Here is a 24,975-nt window from a genome sequence, read left to right as displayed (position 1 = left end):
TATGAGAAAAATTTATTTTATTACTCCACTAATGCTGTCTTCAAAGGTTCTGGGGATGCGATGCAATACTTACATCGTGAAGGGTTTTTTATTCATAAAGTTTGCAAATTGCATTTTTATTATTACTATCATTTTTATTATTACTATCATTTTTATTATTACCATCATTTTTATTATTATTATTATTATCATTACTGCATTCTACCGAATAAGGCAGGTTTGCGTGGAGTATTTAAGAAGAATTCTGGGAGACCCTTCCTTCATAGACTTCCCTCTCATTTCGTAATAACACCTAATCCCTTTCATTCTATCAAATAATCCATTCTTTTCCTTCCTCTCCCTCGTTTAACCAGCATTGCATCTTCCTATAACGTTTTCAACATCCCCTCCCCGCTCAGTACTCGCTCCATCCATACCTTCTGTCTCCTCCGTATCTCATCTAGAAGCTGCCTCTCCTCACCCACCATGTCTAACACTACTTCATTCCTCCTCCTCTCCGTCCTCTTCACCTTCTCCATCCTTCGCCACACCTACATCTCGAATGCCTCCAATCTTCTCTCGTCCTCCTTCCTAAGTGTCCATGTTTCCGCATCGTAAAGCTCTCCTCTCCAAATCAGACTCTACACTAACCTCTTCTTTAAGCTCTTACATAACGATCTTCTCATTAGCTCCTTCCTGCTCATGATCGCTTCATTTGTAACGCAATTCTCTTTCTGCTGTGATGAAGAAAGTGAGCTTTTCCAGGTGAATAGCATGGACCAAAGCTTCACGGGGTTCCAACTGAAACGTCGGCCTAAACCATGCAGACCCTGACCCGGTTGGAAACCCGAAAAGCTTTCATCTATCCTCTTTCTGCTGTCCATACTGCAATGTGCGTTTTCCTTTTGTGCTGCCCAAACAGTTGAATTTCTCTACCTGCTCAAGTTTTTCCCCACCACTTTTATCTTGAGTCTCATATTCCTAGTTCGCGATGCTTTACTGAACTGAATAACCTTAGTCTTTTGTAAATTGCATTAAGTTTTAATTTCACCATACTTTGTTTCTTTAACACTAGAACTACCGATGGAGTCATTTTGACTCCTCGCGATTTTTATTTCTCTGCCCTGACTAAAATTTTCCGAATTCCGGCCTGAAATTTCGTGACTTTTATTCATTTTTGACACGAAATAAAACTTTGCGATCAAAATAGTTCTAGAAAGTAAAATAGTACTCATTTTTTAAAATTTACCTTCGACTACCAAAGGGAGTCATTTTGACTCCCTATTGTATTTTGCTCGTCTTTTCGCCAAATAGTAATATTTGTTCAAGATTTTATTTCTTCTTGTGTTAATAATTAATTTAAATCAATCGATGGCTTAAATATATAATTATTTCGCTTTTAGGTCAATATTTTTGAGAATTTGAAGGCATTTCTAATTTCACGGGTCCGTGTTTCGAACTACAAACCATATGAATGTCCTGATATAATTTTATCCTGCGATAAAGTGGTGAATATGGCATTCATATTGAGCATTTTTAATTCATGTGTTTAGAAGCCGTCGTGTCTTGCCCTCATCCCTTACCCCTCCCTTCTCCCCGCCTATCAGGCTCGCTACAGCTCAATACTGTATACGCAGTATTGCACTGCAGCGCTTTTATTTCACCCTTGACCTCGTGGAAGTTCATTTTCAAACCTGAAAAAGTACCTTTGTATCCTTCCATTGATATAAGGATGAATGAAATAAAGTTATTGTCGGCTCTGACAGCGCTGGCTGTCGCGCGCCGCACAGGAAAATCGTGCGCTGTCCTTCGCATTAGTGAATCCAGTGAACTCTGGAGTGGGCTGCAGAACTCTAGAGAAGTAAGGCTTTCATTTTTCCTGACTGGCAGTATGACCAGAAGAAGTAGGCTAAAGCGTGAAGTCCTTTCTATGTTGCATTCTATACCGGAAGGTAAATCGGAATGCGAAAAGGAAGATCACTTCGTCTCTGACGAAGTCAAAGATTTTATTCCTCAAAACGTTTCTAGCTAGTCTGATGATTCAGACATAATGCGTGCAAAAGACATGCAGTAATTTACATTTACTTTCCCTTTCATAAGGAGTTACAAAACAAAGATATTATCTACAATTATTTATCGATTCGTGTATACTGACTCACATGAAGTGATGTAAAATTGTGGAAGCACGCAAACAAAATTATGAAGATTTTACTCTTTTCGGTGGGGAGCTAGATGCATGTATAGCCATATTTTATGCCCGTTGAATATCAGGTACAAATGATCTCTCTATTGCAAGTATTTAGTCAAACGACTGGGGAATACCATTATATAAAATGAACGACTGGGAACCGGTTTGTAAAAATTTTGCATTATCTAAGATTTGATGAGAAATCTAATCGATTCCAGCGGCTCAAAACTGTCAAGTGTAGGATAGATTCACAGATAATTACATTCCTTGTTACAAACCTGGTACATACATCACGGTTGTTGAACAAATTCTCCCCAGTAAAATCAGGTGTATTTTACTCATTGTCAGTACATTCCATCTAAGCCGGACAAATACGGCCATGAATATTGGCTAGCTGTTAACAATGATAGCAAATATCTTGCAAATGCCTTCCCTAATGATGGAAAAGATTATTCACTTCATGCAGATTGCCGTTTAGTAGTACTGAAACTAATGCAAACGTTTCTGAAAAAGGGTGAAATGTTACCGTAGATAATTACATTACCTCAGTCAAACTCGCCGAACAGCGAAAAAGCTAGGGTACTAGCATTATGGGAAAGGTAAATAATTCGAAGAGAATTACCAAAAGAAATGAAATCACATTATTACCACAAGAACATATACTCAGCGATGGCCTATCCACTCGTTGTAAAATACTTCCGACTTAGCAGGTATTCATGGATAGTGTACAAGGAGACTACCTAAAACATATCGCGCAAGACGCTTTTGAAAAAGCTCGATACAGAGTTGGCTGATACTCATATTAGATCTCGACAAAGCGTGGCGTGTCCAATGCATATTCTTCTGACGGGATTCTGCAAAAAAATATTTCCAGGCAATACCAAAGTGCAGAAATAATCGATCAGTTTGGAATTGTATGACCTGCCAAAAGTATTTCTGTGGGCAACTGTGGACAATGAACGACAATGCTTGAATTGTAAAGCACCTTAGCCAAATGCGTGGCCTATCAAATGCAGTTTTTTTGCTGTATTTAATTATCTTCCCAACTTCCATGTAGCCTAGGTAATATTTTTGATCATTCAAACATGATGATAAAATGTTTGAAATGTCTTGGTTTGCTGTTTTATCCAATTACTGTGTGAAAATCCTATTAAAATAACATAACATGTAGGAAAAAAGAATTTCAAAGCAATACCGTCGAAACTCGCATTTAAAAAAAATATTATTTTTTTGTTTAAATAACCCCTGAAATAATGCAATAATAAACAAAAATGATAAACTAAAGCAATGTATAAATAAAAACATAGATAAACTGGAAAAATAAACAATTATAAGGTAGGAGTCAAAATGACTCCATTTGGTAGTTCTAGGAGGGGTGTCAAGTCCGGTATTCCTAGTGTTAAAATCAGACAATTAAAAAAATTGTTATCAATTCGACATGCAATTACTATTAAGATGTTAACACTTACACCATGGCAAAAGTCCACAAACTTGAAGTCTTGAATCTTTAAGGCGTACGGCCCGACTTTTTCATAATTTTCATTTAAGGTCGTTCATTATAACTCGTAGATGAATGTTATATCACAAATGCTGATTGAAAGTGGAGTATTCCTAAGATCATTCTCAGATTACTGCCACGTTCAATTATCTTCATGAATATTTGTAGCTTTGAAAAATCCTGCTGCACGGATCATTGAACAAAATACATCGCCTTCGATGCGACTGAGTATCATTCAGCCGCTTTGAGTGAAATTTAGGGTTGATGAAGTAATTTTGATACGATGTAATCATATCTTCATCAATTCGCATCTATGGTCACCTCCATCTACGCGACACTAAAGTTAGCCGTGCGTACGTTCCAATTTAAGGGTCAGGAAAGACTCGCGATTATTTCGTAGCATAAGTGGCTCAGTTTCCCTTTATCTTATCCAAATATTTGCCTGAAATTAAAAACGAAGGAGATTCCAATTACGCCTGTGCTGAATGAGCCATTAGCTGGGTAATGGAGGCAACTCCTTGGAGGGTAATTAGCTGGAATTAATTGGTGTGTGAATTGCTTTCGCTATCCTTCTTGCTCGCCGATGGAAATCGTTCAATGCATTCAAAGGAAAGCGACCACTCCAATCCCTTCCACCTACTTACACTTCTCCTCACTTCCATCCTCCCTTGAATCGATAGGAGAGCCAATACCTCCCAAAACATCAATATCCCTCCCTGGAAAAAAGACTTATTCCTCGCTTTATTGGTGATGCTATTGTACTCGAAATCGATACCGGTTGTCTTAGGTTTGATTGAGAATTTTTCATGGCTATGTCCTCAAGCGAAGAGAAGTGAAACTGAACTAAATACTCTGATAATTTGGAAATATTTTGTTCCAAAAATTTTATTGCGGATTACTACGCTTAGTTTCTCATTTGAATCAAATTTGCAATAATTCTATGTTTTAGTGCACTATTTATTTTGATTTGATTTCGAAATTTCGTCTAATTAAAAAATTTCTTATGATATTTTGCATTGGTCAATGTTTTAGTGAATACCTTATATTTCCCTCAGAAGAGAAAGAGGCGTTTTTTGTGTCTTACCGTCCAAACCAACGATAGCATCAATATATGCACCACGGCCACCTTGTGGGTCATTTTTGATACTTTCTAAATCTCCATTAGGTGGATCAGTGAAATGTCCGCAGCATTTCTGTCGCACTCAGCACCATCTGTTGGTCAAATCGTCAAATGTGTTGCTGGAGCAACACGCTTCCTTTCAGAGACGTGAGCGGGAAATTTGAAATGCAGGCAGGGGTGCATAGACAGATTGTTGCTTGGGGGGAGGGGGGGTGGAGGGGTTCAGTGGCGGTGAGAGGGTTTCCCGCATTAGTTATATGCGCCCCTTTTCCCGCGAAAGGCAATCCACATCACTGAGCGTCAAACTATTCATTTTATTAGCTCAAGACATATTTCTGCCGAAACGGCCGCGATTTTAAATACTGCAAGACATCGAATCAACATGAATGCATTAATTAATAATTCTCTAGAAGCCTATGAGACAGCTAAGATTTCTACAACATGTTTAGAAGGTGTCCTCAAGTTATTAAAGATATATTCTCGGTATTAGCAAAAGACGTATTAGATATTACATAGATATTTTGTGATATGTGGGAGTTTTCTAAATTTTGTTATACTTTCTGTTTCTCGGACATTAATCTTTGTTTAGTTTTCTATTGGTTATCTAATTAAAAAATTACTTCATTCATCTCGTGTTTTATCTCCTATTTTATCACCTAGAAGGTTTTCCTTAAATCTTGGTGGAGGGAAGAAAATGTCTTCTTGGAGCATTTTTCAAAATATTTTAACAATCAAAATGTCGTCTTTTTGATCAAAAAGAAAAGGTCGCGATTGGGTCATGGTGGAAGGAAGGAAACAGGTATTGTTAGCCCGGGATCGAGTGGCTTTTTGACCATCTAAATGACGTCTAAAAGACGTCTTTTTGACCAACCAGAAGACGTCGTGGTTAGGTCATGGTAGAGGGAAGGTAATAGATATTATTGACCTCGGATCGAGAGGTTTTTTCGACCATCTAAATGACACCTAAAAGACGTCTTTTTGACCTTGGTGTTCTCCCTCGGAAGGCTCGATCTCCTGACGGATTTGTCCCGAAATCATTCAATTCATATGTGAAATTTACAATCTTTTTATTCAACACGAAGCAATTTCATTAAATTACGCCACAAACTATCAATTTAACAGAAACAAACCATTATTAAAAACTAGAAACCGATATCGATGTTTCTTCGAGTTTCGATCAAAACTCGATTTTTCGACTTCTATATTGACCATTTCGTTTGAGCTTATCTGCGTCACTATCAGCCTTTGATAACGACATTTCTCCCGAGTGAAGGATAATTATCAACGGCCGGTTTAACCTAGAAAATCAAGAAAGCAGCGAAATCAGTCAAAATCAGCAGTGAAGCCGAATGATTCCAAGTCGCAATCACAACACTTAAGTCTGAATGCATTTGTAAATTTTTACGGCTGATAAGTCACTCACGTAATCTAAGTAGATTTTTTGGTATTTCAGTAGCTAAACTTTTTATTTAAAAATTTTAAATAATTAAAAAATAATATTAATAAAACTTCGAAATAGTAAACATACGGTATGTGATTAAAACTACCGCATCTTAAAAAATAGCTTACGGATGTATCATACTTAATTGGTGGGGGGAGTGTGAGGAGACAGATCTTTGCCCCCCCCCCCCCCCGACAAAACTCCTGGTCCGGCCCTGGTGCTCAAAATGCGATGCGGCCCAAAAATAAGCACTGCTCTCGTCCCTTTAAACGTGTGATAATCCCTCGCCTGTGGCGTAATCTAGGGTGAACTCTACCCTCACCTATCCCAACCAACCTCCTGGTTAAATCACTGAGTGAGTGAAATGTATACGACATGCGTATCCGTATTTCATGTGAATATAAATATACACTCTTTTGTGTATTTCCCTTCTCTCGATGTAATGCGTGAGCGAATGAAATTGGGAGAGATTAACCTGTGATGGGGACTCCGTGAATGGGAATTGCAGTGGGACAACATTACGAGGGATGAAATCGACGCTAAAATCACCTATCCCGCCCGCATTAACGACATCATAAGGAAAGAAACGGCTATTTTTTTATTTATTTATATCACACCAAAAGCAGCACGAAGGCCTTGACATTGGGTTTATAAACAAAATAAATTATATAAATATAATTAATAAACATGTATAAAAATAATATCATGAATAAAAACCATTTTCAACATATACAATACATAAAAAAGGTCAGTGTCTAAAAGTTAGACTTTTCACTCGGTTATTAAAATTGGTTTGGACTACTTTACCACTAAACTGACATCAGTGTTCCTCTGGCTCTCCGCTCTTTATTTTGCGGCTGCTGTCCTTCCAATCCTCGAATACTGTGTCTCCAAAGTGGATGACCACCTGTACCACAACTATAAATACCGTGCTGTGAACTTCTTTGTGGCCATTTCCCGACAAGGTATTGCTTCCCGCATAAAAAAAGATTCTGTTCATTCCTCCCTTGCAACCCTCTCCACCGACTCACTCCGCTCGATTTGAAGTTCCTCCGCCGATTTTCGAGACATCTCTCTCTGCGACCCCTCGTCACATTTTGCATCCTATGCTACTCACCTCCGATATTACGTCCCTTACTTTCTCAGCATTCCGTTGATCCATATCATACCTGTTTTTTTTCTAGCAATTTTCCTGTTCATGTTGTTTTTGTTACTCTATATAATTTATTTCTTTATGACATCCACCCTAAAAAGCCTTACTTCCGTTTTTGGAACGTTTAAAACAAATTAACTGTGGCCGCACGACTCTGCTTTCTCTGCAAACCAAACGGAATTAGTCAGTCTTTCCCATATCCACAAGACTAGCCCCCTCCTTCGGCCTCCTCAGCTATGCATAATTCATGAGAGAGCATCAGGGTAACCCTTGCGATGGAGGTCGCATCATTTCCGAAAGGGGACTCATTTGAACTCCTCCTCGGCAATCGGTGGAAATTCGGAGAGAGAGCCGAATGCGGTCGTTTTAAGGGGAGCAGTGAGTTCCGAATCGCTGATCGCTGAATTCTTCCGATTGATAAAAACAGCCCACATGCTTCCCTTTATCCAACTGAATCATCCGTTTGGTATCATTTCAGCAGTATTTATTCAAGGCGTAGTTTATCTTTACTTTGGAGCCTGTGGAAATATTATTATTCCTCGTCAATTTTTATCTATTCGGTGCGTATGCTTTGTGCGTAAATTTTTTTGTAGGTAATATATTTGATTAAAATCGCATATCAATGGATAGATGAAGCTCAGCAGGAACATAGATCATCACGTGATTTCCCGGTATATGAATTATTAAACATCTGAGAAAATTACTCCAGCCAAATTTTCAAATTTGAATTCGCTGCTGTTATTACCGTGTGAATATTTCACGGTGATAGCTTAAAATAGTAACGAAAAATTACGTCATCGAGCGTTAATGCATGGATCCTCTTAAATGAGGAAAATATTCTGTGTAAATTGATAATACCAACGAGAAAGAACGATTATAAGTATGTTCTCGAGTGATACCTAGTCAAATTGTTTTTGTGTTGCCCAGCGTCTTCTAAACTTAACTCTGCTGATTTGATGGATCTTTTGAAGTGTATTTCTGCGAGTACTTATGAATTTTTCTTGACAAAAACTTAATAAAAATCTAGAAACTTCTTTACTGTAATGATAAATGATAAGTTTTTATATCGATGACTTAAAACCTGAGAAATAAGTGTCTGACATACGTACATAAATAAATCGCAAGTCTCGGAGATCAGAGAAAAAAGATTGGAGGCATCGGGAAAAATTTGAATAAGGTCGGTGAATATTCACTGAACGACGAACGCCAAAATGTGAGAATAAGATGTGTTTGAATTGGGCTTATTTTCATAATTTTCTTGATAACTTTTTTTTTGGAAATTGTAATATTGGTGATGCTTAAAAAAAATTCACTCCTCCGTGAACGCTATGCTGCTCACGAAAATATCATGCAAAATGACATTTTTGTCCGGGAAACGTGAGGGTTCTCAAAATTGGGAAATTTCTTTTCCTCAGTCTTGTGGTCATAGTGCCTCGAGTTGTCGTATTTTCGTGATGCGTTTAAAATGATTAGTGCTGCGCAGATGGAGCGAGGCCATGGGTTGGATCTGCGACCCCTGGTACACGTCCCAAGAGACACCCGCACCCCTCCGTGCTTCGGAATCCCCGTAAAAGAGTCGACCATTGACGGCGATGGCCCCCCTGAAAGGGTGCGTCGCGTCGTGGAGGAAAGGGTTTCTTGGAGAAGGGGCCCGTAAAAAGGGACTCGCTACCCTTTGTCTCTTTTATCGCTGGTGCTTCCCTCTGATGGCGAAGCCTGGAAGGCGCTGCTCATGTATTGTTAGGGAGGGCGTCAACAGTTGATGTCATTAAGGGTGGGAAGAACCCTGGTGCCCTGTGAACCCTTGACGAGAGGCACCACTCGCACTGCCCTCCGATCCCATTACGACTGCTCTCTTGCCCAAGTAGCACTCGTCTTCATCATCCCTGCCAAATGATTATGGTGAGCGACGATGTAGCCTTAACTGAATTAGCTCGAATGAGAATATGTGAAAAAAAATCCGAAAAAGAAAACGGAGAAGGCAGGAATTCCAAATCCCAATTAAAGTTAGCGGGAGAAATGTCTCTGAAATCGTTTTTGCGATTGGCTCAGGATGGAGTCTCGCTGGTACGTTCCATCTACACGACCACTGCGATTCTATTAACGCGTCGAGTGTCCGAAACCGCCGTCCCCTATTGACCGTCCGGGGATTTGGTCTGGCAGTTCTTCGCACCCGTCAAAAATGGACTGTCACCTGGTGTTGTTGGTATTGCTGAAAGTAGAATCTGTTTATGAATTCAATAATATTAGATGAATATTATGTATCCGTATAATGTATGATCTTAGGTTTTCCCGGCGTATCAGGTGCAGAAAAGCTTCTCGGGTTTTCCACCGGTTGATGTTATCCAAGGCTACTGGAACCGCCAAAATTAGACAAAGCATTTACTCAGCTAACGTGGGTTAAGTGGCCTGGAACATTTATTCATGGAATATCAGGTTCTACCAATTGATCGACGCTCACGCGGACCATTAGATGGAGTAGACAAACTTAAGGAGGAACCATCATTTCACACATGCCCGAAAACCTCCCCTTATTTTGACACATGTTGTTGCTCATTATTTTTTCTTTCGAATTGTGAAAAAATATTACTATGTCATCGGCCATTTAAAAAAGATATATGGATTTGAAAATGACGAATTTTCACAATGAAATACATTGTTTTTATGGGAGAATGATGACCTACCCTTGTAAAACATTTTTTATCTCAAATTTGGCCCGAAATATATCGTTGAAAAATTATAGCATAGAATAGACATAGATGCCCAATATATATTTGTTTTCCGCGTGCTTTTTGTATGACTTGTATCCGCTGACGTTTCCTCTCGCGTGCTGAAGGCATCCTCAGCGTGTAACGGTTATATAGTTTCTGTGGTTGGACGGGGGTTGGACCTGTGGTTTCAGGGTTTTCATTTTGAAATCAACCCTCTCCATGTTTCGCTGACCATCAGTCTCTTGTCTCGACTTAGATTCTCCCGGTAATGATGGGTCGGTCATGAAGGATCGAATCATGTGACCAGGGTCATCTCTGAGATTGATCGGTGAACGGGATCATTCAGATGACCGATAGGGTCATTTCCTCACGTCGGTCGTTCATGACCGTGGACTGTCTCCATCAGTCGCGAAAGTCGGTCATTCATGATTGCTTCATCGCGAGGATCGAGACGCAGGTCATTCGTGATCGTGGTCGTTCTCTGTCAATCGCCAGCCATTTGGTCATTCGTGATTGTTCATTGCATAGGTCATTCTCGAATCACAGTCCAATCGCTATCATTCTTCGAAGATGTCGCGGTTGATGATCGTCACTCGCGACCTGAATTGACCGTTTTTGACTGCTCTTTCACTCGTGGTGATGGATGACATGGTATTGCAATCACTTTTAGGGGCAATGTTCGTAATAATTGTAAAGTTTTCTATATTCGACATTTCAGGGTACCTATGGCCTTCATATCTCAGGTGATATGCCGAAAATCTCTAGAGAGCCCAGTTTTCTCTCATGCCTCTCAATCAGTTCCATTATTTATATTAACTTTCCATAATAAAATATTGATCATTAACCCAATGTCCCACGAATGATTGGAAATTATTGTTGATTATGCATCTTGAAAACAATAAAAGGAGAGTAATAAACAACATTTAAGGCACATTCTGTATTTGTAACTGTTTTGGAAGTAATTAAGATAAAATTAACTAGTTTCTGGTTTTAATAAATGAAAAAACTTTAGAGATTAATAATAATAATAACAACAACTCATCTCGTGTTTAACATGCTACATTGATCAGCGGATCATGATTGACAACAGGGTAGTGATTGTCCCCTCGGTCGTGATTGTCTACGCGGTCGTGATTGCCGTCCACTTTCCACAGTCATAACCTGCCGTTCACGACAGAGTCACTCAAATGAATAGTCACCGTGATTGGGATCTCGAGAATGACCGACTAAGTCCATCGCTACTTCCCGGTGTCTCTGTATTTCCATTGCCTCCCTCATCAGATAAATTGTTAAGTTTTTTGGTTCCCGGTAGTTCCCTTGAGTACAGATATACCAGGCCTTAGCACCACTCCAGCGCAACCCTTCCTCGAGATAATCCGGGTCCTCGGAGGACGGCCGTCACTGCGTCACAGCAAGAGGTTACTCCAGCCAATATGACCTGCCGTATTGCATATTTTACTCGAATAATTCCTATGCGTAGAGGTAAATAAATGCACTAATCGTACTCCTCGGAGTGGAGTGATAAAGTAAGTCGAGGTTCTACGTTGGGAAACACGGATTTTACGAAAAGCGATCACAGTTAGCCCCCTACACTTCCATCGATGTCCTGAATATATCGTGCTCCTATTCTCTGTTTATTTTTTTCTGTGGTTCTTTCTCAAATGATAGGTAATGAAATGATATTTTTTAATGAGTAATCAACGTTTAACCGTGAAATAAAATGTGATAGTTGAACATGGAGAACACAGCTATCGCTAATCGAATGAAATCATTTTAATCCTTCCAATGCATCATGTTTCATGAAATATGAATTATTTACGTATACTATGAATGTTTTAATATTTTTAAGCTTAAAAAATAATTACATTGTTCCTCTAAATAGTGCTAAAATTATGAAAATCCGATTACGAGATGCACTCGTTATTGCGCGGTTTGGCGTCGAAAGTTCATGACGAGATAGACTCGTCATTAGAGCGCCGATAGGGGTTGAGCCGATTGCCTCTAGAGAAGAACTACGCAGAAATAGTGGGAGAGGAGGGGGGAAGCGTCTTCTTCTCCCCGCACTCCACTCTTCAGCTACCCCTTGCGCTCCACGCGGAATTCTGGTGCGATGTTCCGCTTAAGACATTTGGTAGGGGGTGAGATTTCATCATTCTTTTCTATTTTGTCTATTTCTCCACTTACGGAGGAATGGGTTGGAGCAACGAAGCTAATCGTAGATCAGACATGATCAGAGAGTTGTTTCTTGTAAAACGTAATTCTGTGTAATTATGAACAAAATAAGAATTACCGGAATAAAGAAACTAGAGAGCCTGATAGAATTGTCACCGTACGGTCAAATATCTACAGTGGAGAAACCCTATATTAATGGAAGTAATAGTGGTAGTAGCTAATGGCCATACATCAGGGAGTAAAATGTTTCTGAGACTTCGGCCGGTTAGCTTGGAAAGAACAGAAGACTTCACCAAAATTATTCGCCGGCAAATAAATAGATTGTATTCTTATAATAATCGCGTGAGTACATCATCTTGCTGAGAATACGCGATCAAGTGTCATAACTGGAACAGGAAGTTGGCTCTCAGAGGATATCTTAAATCACAATCACAGGAGATATACTACATGGACGCATCCTGCCGCTCCATCTATGTCGCCAATTTGGCCGAAATAGTTAAAGAGGCGACTATGCTTTCTTCATCTGTTGTGTTTTTCCTTTGTGTCTGTATAGTGTGAGAGAGCGTCCTAAAGAAATAATCATGAGTAAGCTATTCCTAATTATCATGGCTCTGATTTGCATCGAATGCACCCATAGTATGAGTGCGTATTTTCCCTGTGTGCCAGCCATTACATGCCGATGATTCTCTCTCCGTCCTATCAGGGCCGTCCACCTCGCTGCCCATGAGTCCTGTGCTGACGACCCTCGTGATTGCAGCCATCGGCCTCGTCCTGCTCGTGTGCGGCGTCTTCATGGCGCTCTACCGGCGGCACAGGGGGGGCGGCGGGGGCCGGCACCGTCCACCCCCGCCCACCAAGCGGCACTCGGCGGGCGCCCTCGTGGTGGGGGACCACGGTACCAACGGTCGTCTCGGGGGCGGAATGGCGGTCGGTGGCGGTGGGTTGGGGGAGTGCACGGGGGCGGGGGAGGAGGGGGCGGAGGAGGGGGCGGGGGTGGTGCTGATCGGGGGGCAGGTGCTGCAGGGCAACGGGGGCGGCCTGCCCCTCTTGGGCGTGCCCCCGGCCACCGCAGCCTCCGACCACCTGAGCGACGACGCTGACCCCGACGTCATCCCAAACAAGCACGGTGAGTGAGTCGGTTGCCGAGGAGAACACTTTTGCACTTTTGAAAGTCTATTCGACGACGCAACCAACAGAAATAAGAATTAATCTCTATCCTCCTTTCCATGTCTTATGCATGGAGACTTGAAAATGACATCAGGAATGTGAGGGCTGCCATCAGCATTCATGAAGGCGGCTTCTGAAGTTTGCGGTCGCATTTTGACTGATATAGAGGCGATTAAGTGCCTCACGAATTCCCTGTTCTCAGTTCTTCCATGCTGCTGTGCCGACTCTTAAAAGCATTTTGCTTCAGTAAGGCCGTCGCAAATTTTCAAATGGGTCGAGCTCTCCCCTCACCACTTCACAATCGGAGAGACGAGCACGCGGAGAATTTCTTTCGTCTCTTTTTGATGCCATTTTAACAAATTAATCCAAAAAACTGGATGGCGTTATGAAGAATAAAAATAAATTCCTTTCTGTAAGTTGCTTCGTTTTTTTAAATGGACTTTCAAAAATGCACTGTTTTATTTTCTGTACCCTATACTGTTGCGGGAAATATATGGAAGTGATATATTAAATGCATTTGAGGGATGTATGAGGTATACATTAGGCGCAGATTGAGTGTAGGTGTGTTTGGGATGCAATAGGGACTTACATGAAGATTAGTTTCCACTGCTGCGCCAAATTATGTTTTTTGAGATATGAATTAGGTACACATTACAAAAAAGAGTGATTTGGTGTGCTCTTTGTACTGCTGATCGAAAATATAAGTATTGCAGAAATGCATTTTCTGCACCTATGTGAGGGTGAAAAATTAAACCTTTATGAAATATATATTAAGTATGTAGTGGGTCAATATCTAAAAATACCTTCAGATTGACCGCGAAAAAAGACGTGCACATTAAAATAAACTAAAACGACAATTAAGAGACACTTCACGTGTACTTTAGTAACATTGGCGTCTGCTTTCTAGGCCTAACTCTTCAGTTTTGTTTTAGTTTCTTATCACCTCTAGTGTACTGACAAAATTGTATATATTTCGCAAATTAGGTGTTTGTGATGGACATATTTGGTTAAATTACAAACACAAGCACACAGTGATTTCTGCGATAGCGGGAAATAATTTGCGTGAAAGGTGTGTCTTAAACAGAAACAAGATGAATGCGTGAGATCAAATTTCTTGAATGATATCATATTTCTCAATCAGATGTCGTCAATTTATTTTTATTCATTCGTCCGATGGCAATTCTTCCACTAAGAACTAGTAATTTCGAGTGCTCGTAGTCTGATACAAAATATCTGAGCCAATGCCTTGAATTTATGCACAGGCGTCTTTTCGGTGAAAAATGTGCATAAAAATTGCTGTAATGCTGCCCCGTTGATTGTGTCTGCGAGAGAGAGAACCTTATCGAGCACACATTCGTGGGTACCTGCTCCGCAGCATCATATCTTGGGCAATGATTCTTTGATGGCTACGGACAGATGGGAAAGACCCTTCTTAATCGAAATGCGATGCAAACAAAAGATTACATCCGAAACCGATATCCTGCGCCTGGGAAGTGCGAGAAGCAGGGCGCTACCTCACCCACTCCACAAACCCATTCATTTTCATTCTCATCTCACGGGATATCCACGAACAACCTTTAAGTGTTTCGAGGCGCATAAGTAAACCGCGAGTCGACATCCCCCGATGGAAATGAAGCGGAATGTGCGAGTGTCACTCATCTCCTTGGGCGGAGTTGTTTGGCATTCCGAGTGCTGAGCCTTCGTTTGAGGATTGTGTTTGATTGCAAAATGGGATGGGTGCGAATGTAGAAAGTGAATGTGAGAATAGGTGGAGAATGTGAGGCCCACGCAGAATGAGAGGGGGGCAATGTGATAAATTAAAGTCGGGCTAATTCAATGTTTAAATTTTGCTGCTTAACTTTGCGTACGTACGATAATTGTCATCTTAAAAGTTTTCACCGGTTAAGGTGGGGAATTTGTAGGGGTTTGCCGATCACGCGGCCTTCGCAACTTGGAACACCGTCTTCTATTCCTGGTAAGGCCTTTCATTCCACTTAGGCATCTTATTTTTTTCCTTCCCCTCCCTCGACTGCCTAACATCCCCTAATGTATCTCTCTTTTCAACAATTCCTCCTCTCAACACTCACTCCATCTATCCCTTCTTTCAACTTCATATTTTACTTAGAACCTTCCTCTCCGAAGAAATGGAATAATCTGCAAACTTTTCTTTTGCATTTATTACGTAACGATCCTCTCATCAGATATTTCCTGTTCATAAATGCCATCCATCTGTGATAACGTGACTTTCTTCAAATTCACGCGTTACTGGCAATTTATTACCGACCATATTTTCGATACTTGTCTCATAATCAATTTTTTTCCTAGTAAATTTCACGCGCCGGTTATTTTCGTTTAAAATTTAGAAACGCAGTTCAAATGAGAAAGTCGTTAAGAAATACCGACTCTTTTAAGTTTTAAAACAATTTCTAAGAAAGTTACGAGTATTTTAAAATTTTGGATAAATTCGGGGCTGCCCACTTAAATACGAGCTCCGTTAACTCAAGTAGCAATATTAATTCAACATTCAAGAATACATTGTTTGAAAGAGAATGAATGATTCGTGGTTTAAACTATTGTGATGCCTATTTCATTGAATTTTTAATCTGGACTAGTAGTAGCCACTTCCGCGGGCACATTAGTAAACTCCCCCCCGTAAGGCTGCCCAAGAAGTACGATTAATAAATTTTATATATTCAGAATTGCTTTGTAGCAACGCTTCAATAAGCCATACTTTTGTATCAAAACATATTTGCATCGACACGCGCTGTTTATTTTCATCCAAGTCACTTGGCCAAGTTAGCCCTGAGCTATTTTGGTTAAGTTTGCGTCTTTTACGAATCGGTCTCGCGTCTATTCCTTCTCGATTAGACTTCCCATTTATCATCTTCTTCCCCTTCGCTCGTCCCATTAGCATTTAAAACTGGTTTCTTTATCCCACGGCTTCTTTTCTCCCTTCTAGATGGGAATACGAAAAGAGAGATATTCGAAGGGGGTTGAAGGATTGGTATATTCTCTCATCCATTCCTCAGGACGTGACATTTCTACCGGCGCTAGCCTCGATAGCTTTTGTTTGGTGGATGGAGATATTTGGGTTGCGACCGCATGGATTTCTGCATGTGTCATACCCTTTACTGTTGACCGGTGAAGGAAGTCCTTTTTGGCTCATATGCGAAGGATGTCGGTTGGGTGAAAAATCTACAAATGTACACATTTCGAAACAATAAAAAGTTATGGCACTTTGCACAAAGGTTAAGAAAACACTTAGCTGTTTCACAAAATAAAAATTATTTTGTGAAACAGCTAAGTGTTTTCTTAACCTTTGTGCATCATGAAGGAGTTTCACCATGTTACGCCAACCACCATCGCATTTATTTATGGCACTTTTTCATACAATTTATTCAATACGACCGGTTTCGTCGCAGAGGGGACATCTTCAGGTACAGAAATCGTTATTTTTATAGTTATTTTGTTGTTTATTTGGTTGCTATTACGTGTTCGTAGGGGAGGGTTGCGTTGGGGTTGGAGCGTTACTCAACTTCAGGGGAATTTCCAAGAGGGGGGAATAGAAACCAAATAAACAACAAAATAACTATAAAAATAACGATTTCTGTGCCTGAAGATGTCGCCTCTGCGACGAAACCGGTCGTCTTAAATTGTGTGAAAAAGTCCCATAAATTTTTATTGTTTACATTGGATTTTCACAAAGTTAAGCCTGGAAAAATCGAGTTTATTCACATTTCGATTAATTAATCGTTAAAGATTATAACTATCCATTGTGTTGACGAAATGTAACGTGCCATCCGAATACTTCGGCAGCCTCATAATACTGCAAAATCGGCAATTTATTTACACGCGGTGGTAGGTCTCAATGGTCGCCGAATCACCAAGCGCGCTTCACTGGTAGTGGCCTCTACATTGCCTCGTAATAAAAATACGAAGCAGAGTCGTCGCTGAGCAGCATTGTTTGGCACATGGATCACAAGGCTGACGTAAAAACCTCGATAGTGCTTTTTGTTTATTTTCTACTTTCCAACTCAGAATGAATGGAAATGGATATTTGAATACCTAGAAGTAGGGTACTCTACGCTACCGCCATGCTGGGCAGCAATCAGCCTGCATCGTAACGGCGTTCATAGCCTCGCACCCAGGTATCCTCACACAGCAGCAGCCAGACGTGCTTTTCCCAGTATTCATACTTAGCCGTCGCGTTTTCGCGCGCTTGAAATTTTTCACTTTTAATTAAATCGCGGAAAATAGATATTGCTATATAAAAATCTAAAAGCGTGAAATACGTACTCCAGGAGTAATAATCTTTCGATTTAGGCAACATAAAATAATAGGAAACCACCCCATTCCCGACTTTCTTCGTACGTTCAGTAAAAATTTTAAATATGATGATATCATCCCCTTCAGTGGCGGACAGCGGATCTTTCAAAGCTTGGTGACGGAGTGTCAGTGTTGAGAAGGCAATCGAACGCATTGGTATCAATCAATGAAAACGCCAATGGGCCGACGGAATGAATAACGAGTTATGCATATACGAGTCAACCTGTGTCTGCGCGGCTTCATTTGAATGCGGTCTCGCGTTGGGTTATAGAGTGGCGGGCAGAGCGCCAAACGCATTTAGATCCGGAGACGCCTCGTTCAAACTTCTCCGATCGTCCGCGGGAGGCGCCGCGGGCGACCGAGTGCCCCAATCGCTCTAATCTTAATGGTCCCCAAAGAGACGGATCGAAGGAGTTGTGGGGAGAGATTTGCCGCAGAAGCTTTTGGTAGGACATGCATGGAAGGGGCGCTCCACGAGGAAATTGAAGCCGACGGAAGCAGACACGAACACGTGGCGATCCAGTGCGTTTGCCACGTGTCGATTCGGCCGAGGCATTCAAAATTTAATTGCGAATATTATTTACAGTCATTAACACTTAAATCCGTAACAATCCTATGACTAGTTTGACGTAGCTCTCCACTAAATTCTCGCGTCAGATAATATTTTCATACCCAAGTATATATTTTCTTCCGCACCCTTCTTAACCTGTTCCATATATTTTATTCGCGTTCTTTCCAACCACTGCTCCTTCAAATATTGTATTCATCAGGTCAATCTCTCAAGATATGGCCGATTTAGTTTCCCTGTCTTCTTAAAAAGGTATTCAGGAATCATCTCTCCTCTCTTACCCTTTTAAAGGACTTCCTCACCAATTACCTATTCGGTTATTCCATTTGATCCTCATCATTCCTCTGTTGCATAAAATATAATCGATAATTATAACCATTGTCAAACATTTAAAAATAATTAAAATTACCGGTTTTGCACTCAATTATATTCCTTTGCGTGTTCGTTGAAAAGGGATTTTTGTGCCGTCATTAGAAGAAACATTCAGTTTACGTAACCATATTAATCATTAGAGTCAGTGTATTTCTGCTTCACCAGAGGCAGATAATTTGACAGACCCCTGGCTTCAGCTGCTACGGCAGCTAGTGGGTGGCTAATATTCTCTTCACGTTATACCGCTACGTAGAGATCCGATCAAATGGAGGAAGATATCTGAGCAGTCTTTTCTTTGTGATATTCACAATTGGAGTAGCTGCGACTACTCGGGATGATAATGTGGTGGTTTTCCTTACCTTTCACATCGCAGTACTACACCCATACACGTAGTTTCTCCATGCCTGCCGTGAGATGCATTGATTTCAGAGGGTCAATCGGAGTACGTCGCAGATGCCTCAGGGAATTAGCTCTTTATGTATGCTCTCTTTGCTGCTCGAATACTATTATGCACTTGGAAATGAATACGCGTCTACTTGATACATTCACCACAGAATGGAGCTTAATCTGGTACTCACCCGGCGTGTTAATTCAATGAGCTCTTTTAGAATATTTCACCGGGTGATTTTCTCCGTTTCTATCGACACGATGTCCCGACGTTTCGATCAACTGTATTTAACGCTTCTCTCCTTCACCATCTTCATTTCATTAAGCTCAATCATGGAGATACCGTCATCAGCCATTTCTATTTATTCGTGCATTCTTTCTCCTCTGCATCTCCTCCAGTAGCTCACTCCTCTCCTCAACCACCATGTCCAGCACTTCTCCGTCCACTTCACCTTCTCCATTCTCCTCCTCACTCACATCGAAGAAGGCATCCTCGTCTTTTCTCGTCCTCATTCCTATTTTTGTTTCCGCACAGCAAAGCGCTATACTCCAGGTCGGACTCCTCACCAGCTTTTCTTCCAACCGCTCTCATAGTGATCCTCTCATAAGCTCTTTCCCTGCTCACGAACGCCTCCATTGGTATTGAAAAGAAATTATTCTGGAAGTTAATTAACCTCAATCTCTATCGCATGCCCGATTCATTGATCGGCATTTACCTTTGGTTTTAAATTTGCCTGGCATCGCATCACTTATTCACGAGTATCCTTGAGCCAGCATCTTTCTTCTAGCACTAATTTTTCCGGTCGCTGACCGATCAAGGTACGTTGACTATAGTTCACTGAGAGGCATGATGTGTCGGAAGGTATCCTAAAAAGCTACCCGGCTGTAAATAATCAGAGGAGGACGACATTTTCCAAGAGCCACAGCATTGAAAACGGAGGATTAAAATTGGATTTGGCAAAAAATCATGCCGAAGATTTATTCTTAATCTGAGGATTTCGTTAATTGATGGCGACTGGTGGTCTAAAATAACTCGATAAATATCCGCCTCTGAATGAAAAGGGAATTAAATTGGGGGGGGGGGGTTGCGGTCGTGGCCGAGGGGATGGGTTTTGCTTTTAATCGGAGCTTTGAACAACCCTCTCTCCCTCTCTGAGCCCTCTCTCCGGATTAATTGGAAAACCTTTGGCTGTTCATAAAACACCCCAAGCATAGAGTCTGATTGTTGTACGAGGAGGTCGTCATGGAGATGAGCGGCCCCTCTTCAATGACCACGGACTGCATGAGCTTGTAGCCGCGTCCCAAGTACTTCGTTAGGCTCGGCGCCAGCTTGATTGCTTGTGCATGACGAAGCTATGTCGTAGGGAAGGTCATTCCCAGATTGTTGGTGACGTGGTGATGACGAACCAGTGGTGACCACTCTTGGCAGTGTACACTGTTTGAAGCCCGTTTCACACGGGCACAATCTGACGCACGTGCGAGGGCGCATTTCAAAATGCGCAGTGAATTGCTCGAACGCATGCGAGAATGCATGAATGCGAGATTACAACATTGCCAGCCCCTTCTGTAATTTTACCAACGCCTCCGCGCATTTGCAAGCCATATTCAGAGGAAACGTGCACTTCTGGAATGCGCAATCATATGCTCCGTGTGATGCATCCTTGAGGATCTTCGTACGACTTCAGTGCTTGGCTTGAGGGGAGGTGGCTTTGGGGAATTAAGCAGTCAGATACGTTTGCATTTCTGGTTTTGCGATGCTACCTTCCACTATTATTCAAACGCCTATCCAATCCACCGCGAGTAAAGTTATGTGGAAATAATTAAATCAATCCATTATTCTGCGAATGAAAATTGATGACTTGGCCATTTGTTATTTTCTTTGAAGTTAAATTTTTGCCGGCAAATCCTCAATACGCTATTCAGTGCCCCTCCTAAGCTGTGAACTCGAATTACTTCTTTTCTTATGGTAAAGAAGGTTCATCTTATCATGTACGCTCTGAGGGGTCTTCATTGTCAAACTACTCTTTGTCTCCGGTGGCGTCTTCCGTGGCGTTCTTGATTCGTTCATCTCTCCATCTTCCACGTTTTCGCCGCGTTGTTTGTCATTTGTTGACGACAGTTTCGCCGGGATACCACCAGGCGTCTTCAGGGCGAAGGTCATTGGATACGCCGTAAAAATGTCAACTGTTTGTTTTCTAATGTGATCAATTGTATAGTACTTTTTTCGCTGGAAGAAGGGTGATAGTATATTTATGGATAAACGGAGGGAATTTCGTCACTTATTTCTATCTGGTGGTTAATACTACTCCTTGGCATATCTTTCTTATAAAAGTCATTCATGAACTGACAGATAACTCTAAAAACTTGAATTCATGTATCTCACTTTAATATTTAACTACAGCTTATGACCTTGATATCGAGGGTGATATCGTGTTGGCTTTACAAAATACATGTCGTGTACGTGTCGTAGGTTCGTAGGTGTCGTACAGGTCAAAGTATACGTGCCGTATACTTTGACTCCAAGGTGTGTGGATGTTTAGGTCAAGAGTCCTTACTATTTCCTCACAAATGTCATGCAAACATTCTAGGGCTATAGATGCGACGACAGGGGTAAGATTTTGTTCCCTTAGTGTCCATTTCAGAGAGAAAGAAGCATAATTTTCGAGTGCCGTTTTTAAACCTGCACGTGCGCAATCTGTCCTGAGAGGCCATTTAATCCCAAAAGGTTTCGTGTGATTTGAATGCGATTCCGTTCAAATTTTATGAAACATTCTAGACAAAGCTTTTAACGTAAGCATTTCTATGAGGATTAGAAACTTTAGATTTTTTTCTGCTCCGTGGCCGTGCATTCGCCTCGCTGTTCGCTTTTCTGTTCGTTCGCATTCAGTCACTTCGTCTTAATTGAGCCCCGTCTCACCAATCTAACTTCTTAGAATTTGCCCCGATTTTATGCTGACCACGAATTTTCTTTCCGATAAGTACATTTTGGGCTCTGAGCCTTCAAACGTTTTTTTACGATCCACCGATAATTCCGTTTGGAGCTCCATCCGTCCCTCGCTTCGCTCCCTTATATTTAAACTCGGCCTAAGTCATAATCCCATCACGAGGCCTTTTTCTCTCGTAGCTGCACCTCAATCTAATCGATCCTTATGTGCGACAGTGGGTCATTGATTCTTGGAGGGAGGGTGTATGGCAGGGGCAATGAGTGCGAATGAAAGGACCTCTGACGGCATGCCAGCGCATTAACTAAGCGTAAGCCATACGTTCCCCTGCCCCCTCATCCCCCCTTCCATTTATAAATCTTCGCTGAAATGACTTCCTTTGCTCGCCCCTGTCCTCGCTCTAATCTTATTATCAATCCCCATGCCTCCTCATCTCTCGCTTCGTCAACCTCCCGCTAGAGGTCCGTCCTCTTAGCGTCAAATCCCTTCAGAAAATATCTCTCGTGAATGGAATGATTCATCAGAGATGGGGAGGAAAAGTTTCTCTCTCACCAGGAACGACTATATTAATGGTATTTCGTACTGCAAATCGTTCCGTTTGAATAAATGTTTCGATTACTTGTAATCAACTCCCAGCTTTCTGAGAGTAATCGTTCAGTTCCCATTCTGATTGACATTCCGAGCTTTTGCCAATAAATCCGTGCGCAACGGCGTATTTCAACGAGTGTAAGTTCCAGCCGAATGCAATGCAACAAACTTATACTCTAAGGATAAGTTCAATTCATCCATTTTAGTTACTTCCACAGATTTATTACACACGACCGATGTTTGGTTAACATCTTCAGATGCATCGTAGCACATTTTAACCCGAAAATCTTCCGTTTTACGAAGAAAGGAATGTATTCCCTGGAAATCCATCAAATACACCTACAACAATAAAATCACCTCAACAAATTCACCTTTGTCGAACCATCCCCCTTAATTCTGCTCACCCTCGCACAACCCTATTGATTGTCCACCCCATTTTATTCCCCCCAAATTACTGCTAATACGTGTGTACGTACTTTTTTTTCTCCCCCTCAACCCCACCTCTCTTACAACCTCACAGAATATACATATAAAGGCTGATACATGAGAATCATGATGTACTTGAAGATGGCCTAACAGCTAAAACTGGTTTTGTCTATTAAATCCTTCAAAGTAAGTTAAATTATTTCATTATTACGAGGCGTTGGGCTAGTTTCTAAGATACTTCGCAGCAATTCATGACGCTGATGAAATACAAATATGACAAAATATCCTGAATCCGGATTTTCTGGAGTGTAATGAAAAGGCATGCTAAAATGGCAAAAGTGGCCAAAATAGCATAATAACCGGTGTTTGAGGTTTGAACGGTAAAAAAATACGGTTTAAAGCAACAAGCGGAACATCTAGGCCGTCGAAAAACCAATTCCATACTCAGAGTTTGTACTAAATGATTAACTTTTTTCTTCGTGTTCAAAATATGGAATCGTCGCGCGTTGGATTTTATAGGTTACACAGCGCAGCACTAAACATCAACGTCTTTCGAGACTGCTTGAGCAAACAAGAGCAGATATCTTTCAGATCGACATGAATAGGTACATCATATTAAAACCCCACTATATTTCCAGGTCCCGTAGAAACAATATATTAAGAGAGATATTTTGACGAACGGATAGGAGAATGAAATCTTTTTTTCTCTCGAACAATAAATGACTTAAATAAACGCTAGATGGCACACATTTTCTTTTCATTTGTTTACGGTCGGTGCTCTAACACCCCCCCCCCCATACGCCCATTGAGGCGGCTAAGAGTGGGGTAGTAAGTATGCAGATGTCGTTGTAGTCATTGAGCGATGTGTGGACTGATTGCGTCTGCCGCCAGCTCCCAGGCCCTTAGCCGTCGTGGAGTGCTTCGCTTTAGAATGCGATCCCCTTCATTTGGACCGTACTGATTTGCTTGAGAAATGCTAAAATTATTTGCGACATAAATGTTGCCTCGTTTGTTTCAGTGCAGTATTTCACGGCCGATAAATCAGTTCAGCATGGCTTCTCTCTCGTGCAAAATGTTTTACCAGGTATCTGTAAATTGAGGTATAAATTAACGGGCGACGTATTAATGTTGGATCGAAAGAAGTTGCCTCCGGCGTGACTTTGCTAAATGCTGTGAATGAAAAACTGGGAACCCCTATTTCCACTTGGCTTATTATTGCAACCATAAATGCACTTTGCCAATTAATGCGAGTTTTCCTGAACCTGTTATTATAAATGAACTTATATGTATTTTTGACGTTTTCCGCGTGTTTCTGGGGTCACTTCTTCTCACGTTTGCCGTCGCGCGAGGCTTCTTCAGAGTGTCAAAGAAAAGGAATGTTTTCGGCGCGCCGCGGCAAACGTCAGAAGAAAAGGATACAAAAATACGCGTAAAACGTCCAAAAAAAAAAGAAATTAATTCATATCGGTGGTCCGAGAAAATCCTTATTGATTAGTGGCCCATAAAATCGAAGTGGTTCATCATAATGAGGGACAAACGCTAGAGTACAATTGGACGTACGCATGGACTGATTGCACTCATTTCATCGGCGTATTGAAAGACATGGGTGGTAAATTGTGAAATGCGAAGATTTTCATGATATCCAGTGAAATTCGCATACTCCAAGTTACCTTCAGGGTATTTGTTGTGTTGGTAGGCGTAGAGTAGGGCTGGGGAGGTTAGGCCGAACTGGCATGAGACGAATGGCACTTATATTCTCAGCGTTCGCAAACTTACGAAATGCACAAAGTAAACGCACGACGATCTCGCCGGGATTAGGAAAGCTTCAAATAGAGATTAACTTCCAATAGGGTGGTTTCCTATTATTTTTTTATTGCCTAAATCGAAAGATTATTACTCCTGGAGTACGTGTTTCACGCTTTTAGATTTTTAAATGA

The 24,975-nt window shown here is 41.2% G+C and overlaps 1 protein-coding gene across 1 annotated transcript in view; it reads left to right on the top strand.

Annotated features, from left to right (window-relative positions):
* The window catches only part of LOC124167671 (B-cell receptor CD22-like), a 773,246-nt gene that overhangs the window by 738,090 nt on the left and 10,181 nt on the right, over positions 1–24,975 (top strand). Inside the window, exon 12 of the mRNA XM_046545655.1 lies at positions 12,966–13,388. Coding sequence (XP_046401611.1) covers positions 12,966–13,388 — 423 coding nt within the window. The remainder of the gene's footprint in view (positions 1–12,965; positions 13,389–24,975) is intronic.

The sequence above is a fragment of the Ischnura elegans genome, chromosome 11 (assembly GCF_921293095.1).
Source record: "Ischnura elegans chromosome 11, ioIscEleg1.1, whole genome shotgun sequence".
Classification (NCBI taxonomy): Eukaryota; Metazoa; Arthropoda; class Insecta; order Odonata; family Coenagrionidae; genus Ischnura; species Ischnura elegans.
Note: the sequence above shows the minus strand (reverse complement) of the source record. Positions and strands in the feature narration are given on the sequence as shown.